General features: G+C 36.8%; 1 protein-coding gene across 1 annotated transcript; it reads left to right on the forward strand.

Moving 5' to 3' along the window:
- The first annotated feature begins 740 nt into the window (after positions 1-740).
- On the forward strand, positions 741-2,869 carry LOC107571663 (transcription factor SOX-18-like). The gene is made up of 2 exons (XM_016257998.1): positions 741-1,377; positions 2,523-2,869. Exons 1-2 carry the CDS (start codon positions 984-986, stop codon positions 2,867-2,869), a joined length of 741 nt encoding a protein of 246 aa, XP_016113484.1. The 5' UTR covers positions 741-983.
- Positions 2,870-13,409: the final 10,540 nt, after the last annotated feature.

A 13,409-nucleotide genomic window follows, 5' to 3' on the forward strand; every position in this document is an offset into this window, starting at 1 on the left:
TCTGCACTGTAAAAAAAAAACACAAGCACATTAACTAACAAAATAAGCTTTTAAATTATCTGGTTTTATCCAAGTCAAATATAATATTTCATATGACTAAATCAGCCTGACTATATTGAGTTACACAACGTAATTTTTAAGGGTCACATACGATAAAACTAATTTTTCAGGGTAAAAACTGCATGTTTTCACTTTTTACAATGTATTTTTAAATAAATTATGGGTTGACCACAAATATTTAGCTGTGAAAACTGTCTATAAATCACTTTAAGTATGGTTATTTTATACTACCAAGAAACCAGAGAGCAGGCTTAGCTTTATATTCAGGACTAAAACGGTTATGTTACATTAGTATGTGTGTTAGGTTTATGTGTTTTCTTCACTTCGTGTTGATTGCCATGTCTTTACATTTGCGCTCATTGTTACAAGTTGTTAACACTCAAGTGCACAGCTTTCTTTGTGGTCCCAGCCCCCAGTACAAACAGGGTTCCTGTGCGTGCACAAGTGTGTGTTATGATTTAGTATATGTGCCCTATATGAGTGTGTGTACAGCAGGCCTAAAACAATGGCCCTCTCAGATTACATCTCTCTGTCTGTGGAGGCTGTAAAGAGGGGCAGGAGAACTCCCACTGGCTACCCCTCCCGCCTCTCCTGTCCGGGCCGACGCTCTGATTGGCTCAGGCCACGTATATATTTACACCATGGGTTCATCAAAACTCACTACAACTTTCAAACTCAGCACAAGAACTATATATACCGTCTGGAGTTACAAAACATTAACATCTGTGGGATTTTATACTTCTGAAACATCCGAAAACAAAGAGTGCAGCCTTTTCTAGCTCTTTTTATTTCTTTTTATGATTCCTTTTATTTGGGTTACTGGTCAGTCTGTATTTAAAGTAGCTTAAAGTAGCATAGAGACGTCCTGGTGTTGCTTCATTCCAAAGACAACAGCGTGCTTTAACCGTGGTGGTCTTGCTGGAATGAATATATCTGAGTCTAGTTGCTGTCAAGAGGCCAGTTCTCAGCTTAGCCTGGTTGCGGAGCGTGGGACATGGGGTGCCTCTTCCAGCACTCCGGGCCCTGACCGGGCACATGGTTTTGACCGCAGCCGGACCACAGAGCTGGCACCGTTGCCTGGCTCTGGAACACAGACAGGGTCCCGAACCGGAGGGGCCGAAGCAGAGGCCAGGACGAGAAGCCCGGACTCAACCCGTGCTGGAGCTCTGACCCTGGGCTCTGGTGAGGGGAAATCAGGGGGGGAGTCGAGGATCAGGAGGCCGATGAATGCCTTCATGGTGTGGGCTAAAGATGAGCGCAAACGTCTGGCCCTCCAGAACCCAGATCTGCATAACGCCGTGCTCAGTAAGATGCTGGGTAAGACGCTCGCTATACACCACATCACAGGGGTTAAGCTGGGGTCAATCTAGTGCATCGGCAGGGGTGCGATGTCTCAGATGTGGCATATTTGAAAACTGGTGGTTTAAAATCAGATTAAGAGTTTAATAAAATTACCACATATATACTGATGTGTCAGAATTGCCTAATTAATACGTTATAAATAATAAAATATTAAAATAAATAAAAATAAATTGAAAAACAAAATTGTTAATGTGAGGTTAATAGAGGAATAATTGGTCTTGAGATCCATAAAAAAATTATACTGCTAATAAATGACAGCACTGGGTCAAGCAAAGATGACCACATTATTTTCATTATTTTATTTAAATCTTTAGTAAAGGGCCATAAAATGAAGTTCATAATGAATATAATAATTAAATGCTCAATAAAAATGATCAATACATTTTTGTATTATATAATAAATTATATTCATGTTGCACAAAATCATATCTTTCATTGTTTCATTGTCATATGACCTTATTATAAACTCAATTTTATAATTGAAAAAAAAAGAAAGGTGCCAGTTTATTATAATCTTACAAAAATTTACTTTGTATGCTGCTCAGAATTATTGATTAGAAAAGCCTTGGGCGCACATGATATGTAAATCTTGCACAATATTTGTGTTTGACTGTTTCTCAGGGAGACATTTTGATGTCCTTATTTTTTTAAATATAACAGGGCTGTGGCAGACACACAAGCTGCCGATTGTCTGAAGCCATTGACCCATTAATAATTTAAAAACTACAACCCAACTGCACCAGTTATATGTAATGATTCGCTCATGTCACACACACGTTTCTCAGTACTTGTGTTACATCTGTTTTCACCAAAAGCTGCTGCAAATGTAAAAATTGTGACAGCTCATTTAAAAATCATTTGTGCATGATTATATTTGTATATTTATTCCACCAGAGAGCTAAATTACATTTTTCTAAATAATCAGAGGAATATGGCTCAATAACCTGGCATTGTTTCTGCATTAAATTAGAACAATGTTGTAATGACTGAACAAGGTATGATAAAAATCATATTTATAAACCACTAAAGCCAAAACAGCAAACACAAAAAGTAGCACAATGAATCCTGAAACAATAACACTGATTGGATGATGTTTTTAGGTCAATCCTGGAAGGCTCTAAGCACACTAGACAAGCGTCCGTTTGTGGAGGAAGCCGAACGACTGCGTTTGCAGCACCTCCAGGATCACCCGAACTACAAATACCGTCCTCGCCGCAAGAAGCAGCCCAAGAAGATGAAACGAGTGGAACCGGGTTTGCTCCTCCAAGGCCTCGCTGGCGGCCCAGGACTAGGAGAAGCTTACTCGCTACACTGCCATGCCCATCATCTGCTGCCTCCTCTGGGACACTTCCGAGACCTCCACCCCTCCAGAGCTCCAGAGCTGGAGAGTTTCGGCCTGCCGACGCGGGGTCAATCTAGTGCAATGTCTCAGATGTGGCATATTTGAAAACTGGTGGTTTAAAATCAGATTAAGAGTTTATTAAAATTACCACATATATACTGATGTGTCAGAATTGCCTAATTAATACGTTATAAATAATAAAATATTAAAATAAATAAAAATAAATTGAAAAACAAAATTGTTAATGTGAGGTTAATAGAGGAATAATTGGTCTTGAGATCCATAAAAAATTATACTGCTAATAAATGACAGCACTGGGTCAAGCAAAGATGACCACATTATTTTCATTATTTTATTTAAATCTTTAGTAAAGGGCTATAAAATGAAGTTCATAATGAATATAATAATTAAATGCTCAATAAAAACGATCAATATATTTTTGTATTATATAATAAATTATATTCATGTTGCACAAAATCATATCTTTCATTGTTTCATGGTCATATGACCTTATTATAAACTCAATTTTATAATTGAAAAAAAAGAAAGCTGCCAGTTTATTATAATCTTACAAAAATTAACTTTGTATGCTGCTCAGAATTATTGATTAGAAAAGCCTTGGGCGCACATGATATGTAAATCTACTATTAAATCAAAGCAATTAAATTGAAAACACACAATTGTTCATAATATTTCACTAGCACACTTTCCCACACCACAGAGTGCATGTGCTTTTAAAGATGTTTTTTCTTCTTAAAACAGTTTTAATTAAATACAAAAAAAATGTATTACACAACAAAATGTATCAATGCATATATTGCAAAATAAAGTTGTCACTAAATATTGGGTACTTGTCAAAATCATTATACTTGAATTAGGTGTATATTTGCCTGATTTATATAAAATGGTGATGTGGTTGCAATTGCTGTTGCCTTTTGAGAGAAACGGAGAGCGAGAGCAGGGCCGCAAAGTTTAAGTTGTAATCCAGTCTTGTCTCTCTGATTCCCTCCTCCAAGATTTTTGATCAGCCACAAAATGAGTTTGGCTCTTTAAGGAATTTTTTCCCTTAAAACCACGGACAAAAAGAAAACATTTTGGACAGTGGAGAACAAAACTGAAACTGTCTTCCCTTATGTCTTCATACAAAAAAAGGCAGCTCTGAGATTAAAGAAATGCTCCCTCATGTTGATTCATTCAATACTACTTGTTTCAAGAGGGAAAATAGTCTTTCCAAAGCATTTACATTTCAGGCAGGATGCCTAGTGTGTGTTATTCTTTACATCCAATGATACACATTTCATGTGTTCTTTTCGTTCATATCATGCTGACTATATTCGGATGTCTGTTGAATGACACACCACAGATTCTTTTGCCAAGACGTTAAGTGGGCTCAGTTAGGTCAGCTGCCGTGCGGTAAAGTTTCATCCCACCAATTAATTAGCCATCAAATTAGCAGGAATGTTAAAACAGAGGAAGATCCTGGGGAAAATGGGGATGTTGGGATAGCAGGAATCTGTGTGTTGGAGAATATCTGTGTGTGTGTGTGCTGTAGGGGGAAGGATGTTCAAGGGAAGAGGAGCTTTTTTCACTCCTGACCAGCTCCCTAAATGGAAAGAACAACACTGACTGATCATGCAGGTCCAGTAATTCTGAAGTCCGATGTGCAAATCAGTAAAACGATGTTTATTTTGAGCTGCACATCATTTTGTGTGACAGATCGAAAGATTGCTTGAAAGCAATGCTTGTGGTTGTCATTGGTATTTCGCCATTTCTTTCACAGTTTGCGGTTTATTGCCCATCTGTGGCTTCATGAACTCATGAGCAGGGTTTTCACGACATGCACCCCTGGTGATTTTTTTTTTCCCCCAAATGAAACTGACAGTAAAGCTCTCAAATCTTTGGAAGGATGACTAAGCGAAACTCAACTCTGCAGGCTTCAGGAATCTCAAGTTTAAAACAATGTTTCGACTTCAGCTCTCTTAAGTCTTTGTATCTCATTATCACTCAACTGACCAGTGTTTGTTTTCTATGAAAAAGATTTTGGGCCTAAAAATAAAGAGGTTCAAAGCATTCTCAATGCCTTTGAACATTTTTGCTACAACTTTTGCTTACACTGTTTCTATACAGTACCTGCATAGTTCTGATAAAATCAGGGCTCCAGAGAGAGAAAAAAAGAGAAATAATATTTATGTTGTATTTATTATAGTTAAAACACTCAAATAAAGTTTCAGCCTTAAAACTGGAAATTATGTTAAACTATATATTATTTGATTATATGTATTGATATATATTTTAGATTTTTTTAAAAATATTAAAACATTTTTAAATGAGTCTATTATAATGTACTTTATTTTTTCAACCAAAATACTGCTGTATTCACGTATCTTTATTTATTACATGTTGTAATAAGAACAGTTATAAATAATAAGTAAATTGCCGATGTAAATCTCACAAACCTAAAATATAGCTGTTATACTGCACAATAACAGTTAATTTCAAATCAGCTTGAAAATGACTCTGTCAGCAGTAACGACTCTAAATGATTCACTGACTGAGTCAGTCTGATTCAAACCACTAAAAGGAAGCAATTTTTTCCCTTAAAACCACGGACAAAAAGAAAACATTTTGGACAGTGGAGAACAAAACTGAAACTGTCTTCCCTTATGTCTTCATACAAAAAAAGGCAGCTCTGAGATTAAAGAAATGCTCCCTCATGTTGATTCATTCAATACTACTTGTTTCAAGAGGGAAAATAGTCTTTCCAAAGCATTTACATTTCAGGCAGGATGCCTAGTGTGTGTTATTCTTTACATCCAATGATACACATTTCATGTGTTCTTTTCGTTCATATCATGCTGACTATATTCGGATGTCTGTTGAATGACACACCACAGATTCTTTTGCCAAGACGTTAAGTGGGCTCAGTTAGGTCAGCTGCCGTGCGGTAAAGTTTCATCCCACCAATTAATTAGCCATCAAATTAGCAGGAATGTTAAAACAGAGGAAGATCCTGGGGAAAATGGGGATGTTGGGATAGCAGGAATCTGTGTGTTGGAGAATATCTGTGTGTGTGTGTGCTGTAGGGGGAAGGATGTTCAAGGGAAGAGGAGCTTTTTTCACTCCTGACCAGCTCCCTAAATGGAAAGAACAACACTGACTAATCATGCAGGTCCAGTAATTCTGAAGTCCGATGTGCAAATCAGTAAAACGATGTTTATTTTGAGCTGCACATCATTTTGTGTGACAGATCGAAAGATTGCTTGAAAGCAATGCTTGTGGTTGTCATTGGTATTTCGCCATTTCTTTCACAGTTTGCGGTTTATTGCCCATCTGTGGCTTCATGAACTCATGAGCAGGGTTTTCACGACATGCACCCCTGGTGATTTTTTTTTTCCCCCAAATGAAACTGACAGTAAAGCTCTCAAATCTTTGGAAGGATGACTAAGCGAAACTCAACTCTGCAGGCTTCAGGAATCTCAAGTTTAAAACAATGTTTCGACTTCAGCTCTCTTAAGTCTTTGTATCTCATTATCACTCAACTGACCAGTGTTTGTTTTCTATGAAAAAGATTTTGGGCCTAAAAATAAAGAGGTTCAAAGCATTCTCAATGCCTTTGAACATTTTTGCTACAACTTTTGCTTACACTGTTTCTATACAGTACCTGCATAGTTCTGATAAAATCAGGGCTCCAGAGAGAGAAAAAAAGAGAAATAATATTTATGTTGTATTTATTATAGTTAAAACACTCAAATAAAGTTTCAGCCTTAAAACTGGAAATTATGTTAAACTATATATTATTTGATTATATGTATTGATATATATTTTAGATTTTTTTAAAAATATTAAAATTTTTTTAAATGAGTCTATTATAATGTACTTTATTTTTTCAACCAAAATACTGCTGTATTCACGTATCTTTATTTATTACATGTTGTAATAAGAACAGTTATAAATAATAAGTAAATTGCCGATGTAAATCTCACAAACCTAAAATATAGCTGTTATACTGCACAATAACAGTTAATTTCAAATCAGCTTGAAAATGACTCTGTCAGCAGTAACGACTCTAAATGATTCACTGACTGAGTCAGTCTGATTCAAACCACTAAAAGGAACTTGAGGCTGTTTCATGAAGCTTTTTTGGCTGACTCATAAAAAGAACCATTTCATAAAAGGCCCATTCATACCAAAAATCATAACTATAAGGATAATTACATCTAATGTACCAATACACAATAATGTTATTATAACCATGTGCTGTTGTTCTGTTGTCTGCCACTGTAAATGCTCAAGCTTTTAAAGCAGGATGGATTCTGATAGGCTGTCAATGTTTTTAGCTTTCATCAGCTAGAAAAAAAATCCTTTCAAAAGTGATTCCAACTATATCATTCCTGCATGTCGTTATTGTTATAGTTGTGGTGTGGACTTGCGGACACGATTTTTAAAACTATATCACTATCATTATAGTAATCATCATGTGAACAGGCCTTAAAGGGTAATTTTTTAATGATTCAGACATCAAGGCTCATGCTGCGTTTGCATATCTCAAGCTATGTTTCCATTCAAAGTTGCGGATTTTACTTAAAAATGGAATATTGCATAAATAGTTTTGCGAATAAATCCATCCATGTGTTAAAGAGAACAAAATTGTCACTTCCTGGGAAACTGGTGTAAATAATCACTAATAAAAATGGATATTGCTGGAACTGGGGAAACCACTGTAGCTCATAATGGCACATGCGATAACAAACGCTGTCATGTTAACTTGCATTTGGAGGAGGAGCACACACATATATATATATATATATATATTCTTCATTTATAAAACAAACAAACAGACAAACAAACAAACAAACAATATATATATATATAAACGAATAAAAATGACACAAATACACAACACTATACGACTAAAACTTTAACTAGAATTAAAATGAAAACATAAAAATAAAAATAAATAAAATATAAAAATACAATTTAATTCAAATTATTACAAAAAATTATAATAGTATATAAATTATATTAAACATAGATTTAGCACTGAACATGTGTGGGTGTAACACCCAATACCAAGTGTACAAGGGGTCACTAGTAGGCCAGGCTAAAGTTCAGAAGTGCAAAGAAGAGCCCAATGTTACAGTCAGCCTCAGACATCAGCTTTTTATACAACAAAATCTGAAACATCTTGAGATCATTAGGAGGAGCTATATTTGACATTTTAGCACTGATACATGAAATGTCGCATTGACTTACTGCAACTTGATCCCTGCGAGTAGGTGGCTTTTTAAAATGAATATTATTCCAGAGACAATGCTGAAAAACACAAAGCTGCTGGTTCCTGACTTCCTGTGTCCAATCTTTACTGTTGAACTGGACCATAAGTCTCCTCTGACTTTCCCTTTCCTGAACTGTCGGCATAATTTACGAGCATGGCTGTGCACAGGCCTGGTGGTTTGGTGGCCTTGGATTTGTGTGAACCGTGGGTTGTGGGTTCGAACCCCGGACAGAACGGTAACTGTGACCCAACCAAATGGACACATGCCATCCCACTCTGAGCTTCAAACACAGGTTGCAATAGTTGCTAAGACTTCTATGCATTGGCTGTAAGGGTGAATATTGAGATTTAGGCCTAATGCTGATGCACTTCAATTGGATTTGAAATTTAAAAAAAATGTAAATGTTAAAAATAAAATATATATTTTTTATTTATATGAGCAGTTCTACAATTTATTGCAGTTAAATGATGACTGTATACTGAAACTTCACAGTAAACCAGTTCAGAAAATAAATGTAATGTAGCAGTGTTGTGCTGTAGAATTACAATAATTATCTGTGTCTGCATTACAGTAATCTTGAGTATATGCACACAGTGATTAGGTTCTCAGCATGTTCTCATCATTTTTATTTTTTTATTTTTTGCTATTTGTTGATTTATTGTGCTGTTGCTGTTTGTTGTCACTTTTACTTGCATGTCTTCATGGTATGATATTGTGGTGGAAATTAAGAATTTGTGGCAACAAGGAAAGAAATTCATTAGTTGTGGGAATTCATTTTCATCTGTATAACTCTGTATTAGACAGGAGTTTAAAGAGCTGGCTGTCTGGTGCAGTCTTAACAACCTGGAGCTTAACACGCTCAAAACCGTGGAGATGATCGTGGACTTCAGGAGAAAACCCCCTGCACTTCCCCCACTCACCATCATGAACTGCACTGTGGCTGCAGTGGAGTCATTCAGGTTCCTGGGAACCACCATCTCTCAGGACCTGAAGTGGGACACTCACATAGACTCCATTGCAAAAAAGGCCCAGCAGAGGTTGTACTTCCTTTGCCAGCTGAGGAAATTTAACCTGCCACAGGAGCTGCTGAAACAGTTCTACTTTGCCATCATTGAGTCTGTCCTGTGTTCATCCATAACTGTCTGGTTTGGTTCAGCTACAAAATCAGACATCAAGAGACTACAATGGACAGTCAGGACTGCTGAGAGGATTATTGGTGCCCCTCTGCCCAGCCTCCAAGATCTTTACATCTCCAGAGTGAGGAAAAGGGCTAAAAAAATCACCTTGGACCCCTCACACCCAGCCCACTCTCTCTTCGAACTGTTGCCTTCTGGTCGGCGCTACAGAGCACTGACCACCAGAACAGCCAGGCACAAGAACAGTTTTTTCCCGCAGGCTATATTCAGCCTGAACAATTAATCTTTCATAATTATACAATGTCCATCACAACTAACATAGTTATCTGACATATTTATATTAAACTGCACACTTTGTAAATAACATATCTGCACACTAATAACATATCTGTACATTTATCTAAACAATTACATTTTTTCCTATACTTCTATTTCTGTGCCACATATAGGCCCTAGTGTAGATATGTTAAGTGAACAAAACAACTATTTACATGATTATCACACAAGTTTGCATGTTATGTTTAAATAGTCAGTTGTCATTTGCATTTCAGTGTTATGTTCTGAATATAGAATTTTATTATATGAAATTACTTTTAAATCATGGCAGTTGTTGACAGTGTGCTCTAATTGTTAAAGTAGCAGTGGATAGTGTCATGCCAGGACAAGCTGCACTACTCTGAGTTGTGAGGGGTCATTTTCTCCATGGCTTTCTGCAGTTTCCATGATATTGCCATAATTGACAGTGCAGCGTCTGTGAGACGGGCTGCTGACCCGGAGTGACGCCTTGCTAAAGATCGGGGAGTGAGCCAGCAGACTAAAACAGCCCTCATAAATGCTCCGTTCTTTTTTGGGGGTTGTTTTGGGTGTTTTTGATGTTTTTTTCTGTTTCGAGGTTATTTTTTCCTTTCATACAATTCCCCTTCTCAGGTTTCCATTTTCTCTTTTACAAACATATCATTGTGAGTCTCTGTCTCTGCAGAGTCAAGCAGGACTTGGCCCTGAGAGTGAGTGAGTGTGTGTGTGTGTGTGTGTGTGTGTGTGTATGTGTGCTCACCCATACACTCAGCACATACTACTAAAGGGCTAGTCACTGCCCTGGCCCGGAGGTTTCGAGGGCAGTGTCTCCACTTTGTCTTTGACAGGGTAATTTCAATTGTTGACTCTCTCAGACACAGTCAATCACACACACACACACACACACACAGTAAACTCATATCCCTTTCCCAGGACCCACAGTCTCTTAACCCGCTGGTGCCATGCGGCCGTTGTGTAACATCCACCCAGGCTCTGTATGTTATTTTATTCCGTTCTCATCCTGCCTGTTATTTGCTATCCATATAATTATAAAAAAAACAACTCTATGCCCTTGATGAGGGATGTTTTTTTCAAGTCTCTGTGATGTAAAGACACTACCACTTACTCACTGATTTATCTTCACTGTGTTAAATGGCTGTTTCCGTAGCAATGTGACAGGGCTCTGCAAACTGAGGACAAAACTCTTTTTTTGTTTGCATTAAGTGGTTTTCTCTGGAAGAGAAGAAGGCAGCGAGAGCGCAAGTGTGGGGAGTGGCCAAAAGCCAAATGTGGGGGGGGGTAAATGAGGGTAGACGAAAGCAAAAAAGAAAGAAACTAAAAAGCAATCAAACAAACAATGAAACAAATACTAAAATAAAGTTAAACAACAAACAAACAAAAGAACAAACAAACAGAACAAAACAAACACTCAAAGACAGAAACTGCAATGTCAAACGAACAATGAAACGAAGACTAAAATAATGAAACAAACATAAAAAGAATACTCAAGAACAAAATACTCAAACAAGAACAAACAAACAGAAACAGAACAAAACACTCAAAGAAAGAAAGAAAAAACTAAGCAATCAAACAATGAAACAAAAACTCAAAGAAAGAGACAAGCAAAGAAATTAAACAAACATAAAAAACAAACAGTCAAGCAAAAACAAAAAAAACAAAGACTCTAACAAAGAAAGAAACTAACAAGCAATCAAAGAAACAAAAGCAAACAAGCAAATAAATTAAACAAACATAAAACATCTAAAAAGAAGAATAATCAAACAAAAATAAACAAACGAAAAACAATCACTCAAAGAGTGAAAGAAAGAGAAACAAACATGAAAAATAAAGAAAGAAACAAGTAATCAATGAAATAAACTAACAATCAGTCGAGCAAAGAAAGAACGAAACAAATATGAGAATAGTTATGAGCCAGAACCATGGGCGTCGCTAGACCATTTTTAGGGGGGCTATAGCACACCTAAAATGACTTCTGCGATTAGCTCCATAAACTGTAAACGAATTTGTGATTGCCTCAGTCCCCTTTAAATTTCATATTAAAATTGCGGCAGACTTCGATCGGCTCCTCCGTCTTTCAGCGCGTTATTTTTCAATCCACGCAGAGCAAGAAACAGAGGACAAGGTGTGTGTTTATCGATAGATTGTTATAATATCTGCAACTGCGCAGTTCTTTGACATAAATACGGTTTAAAAAATATAATGGGGGAGCAATCGGTTCCACATCTATACTGTAAAGTTTTCACTGCACTCACCCCTCATCACACCACAGCTGTTTCCTCCAGTGAAAATGAAGCACATATGAACGCATATTTTATAAAACAATCATGTTGCCATTTTCATTTGAAAATTTAACTTGCAATGTAATACATATTCCAGTGCATGTGGCAAAGAGGTTTGCATACTTGTGCTAAGGAAAGAGGGTTGTACTAGAAATGCAAACAGTAAAATTTTGTGTGTGTACAGTAAACAGGTGTGTGTGAGATCATGAAGATTTGTATTTGGCTTATTCAGTTATATGTTATACCTATCTATGCAATACAGTGGAATACAACACTTTTTGGTATATAAGTTTAGTATACCACCCCTATTAGTCAAACATTCTTTTTATATATGTATATATATATATATATATTATACCCTCATTGGGGGCTGAGCCCCCCTAAAATGAAAATCCTAGAATTGCCCCTGGCCTGAACTAATGGGGTGGGGGGGGGACTTCTTTAAGTTTCATATTCTTGCTCTCTGAATATCTGCACACAACAGCTCTATAAAGCATTCCTTGTTGCTTTCCTATTCTATTTTCTGATTTTATTTTCACATGAAAAGTTTGTCAGCATATTCCACTTATTTACTCTTAATTTACCCCCAAAACATTCTGGAAAGTTCCACCCAAAATTGAAAAAGACAGGCAAACAAGATGAGGAAAGATTTTGCTTATGTGTCACTTGTGAGTCTCTGAAGCTAACCACCCACTCTAGCGCTATTCGGCACATCAAAAAGAGCTTACATTTCTGATGGACAGCCAAACATTTCCTATTCCTTTTTTATGGTCTCTCTCTCTCGTCTTCTGCAGCTCTGTGACCAGCATGGGAGGAAGCATGAAGCAACACAGCAGTGATCCTGTTCCCAAGATGTTTGAAGGTGAATTTTTCCAGAGACATTTACATCCTGAGTTAGATGATGGACTGATGGACTGATATACAATCAATCCTGCTGTTGTACTGAATATCAGAATGTTGATATTCACTAAAACAGCACTCCTGTATGTGTAAAAATTGCTTAAATATAAAAAAATATAACACATTGAGTTGTATAGACAAATATAAGTGCAATTATTCTAAAAACACACTGTCCATTGCCGTATATTTGCATGAGTGCTGTTGTTGTAGCATTTAAGGCCCATCTTAACTGCACCTGGTGGATTTGCGCATTGTCACCTGTAAAAATGTGTGTGCATTCATTCATCTTTGTTATTCCACTTTCTTCCTGTTTCACACACTTTAATTTCACACTCAAAAACAGATTTAAAGAGAGAGAATGGGAGTGAGATTGCGCAACACTTCAAACTTTCAATATTTTGTCAGCAGATTATCTGGAAATCACTTTATAGACATTAGGCGTCTTTGAAACCATATGGCAGATTTGTGATGTTAAGAAAAGCATTCGCTGCTGCTTATACTGTTAGCCCTCAGCACAACGTTTCTTATTTCTTAGTCTGTTCCATTTTTTCTTGGAGGAAGTTTTTTTCCTTTTCCTGGTCACGTATTACTCAACATCACTGATACCTCAAGGAGGTATTTCCCATTACTTTGTAAACAAAAATTTTCAGCATTAGCATTGTTACAGATCACTGCACTTTTGACTCTATGGCCAAAATAAGGACTGCATCTGAATATGCCTACTTCCCAACTATAGTAG

The sequence above is a fragment of the Sinocyclocheilus grahami genome, unplaced genomic scaffold (genome assembly GCF_001515645.1).
Source record: "Sinocyclocheilus grahami isolate Dianchi unplaced genomic scaffold, SAMN03320097.WGS_v1.1 scaffold1631.1, whole genome shotgun sequence".
Taxonomy (NCBI): domain Eukaryota; kingdom Metazoa; phylum Chordata; class Actinopteri; order Cypriniformes; family Cyprinidae; genus Sinocyclocheilus; species Sinocyclocheilus grahami.

What these genes read in the sequence shown, in the direction of transcription:
- LOC107571663 (XM_016257998.1), top strand. Translation starts at nt 984, where the DNA reads ATGAATATATCTGAGTCTAGTTGCTGTCAAGAGGCCAGTTCTCAGCTT. An exon ending in CGTGCTCAGTAAGATGCTGG is followed by an intron (nt 1,378 to 2,522) that starts GTAAGACGCTCG and finishes TGATGTTTTTAG; the next exon opens with GTCAATCCTGGAAGGCTCTA.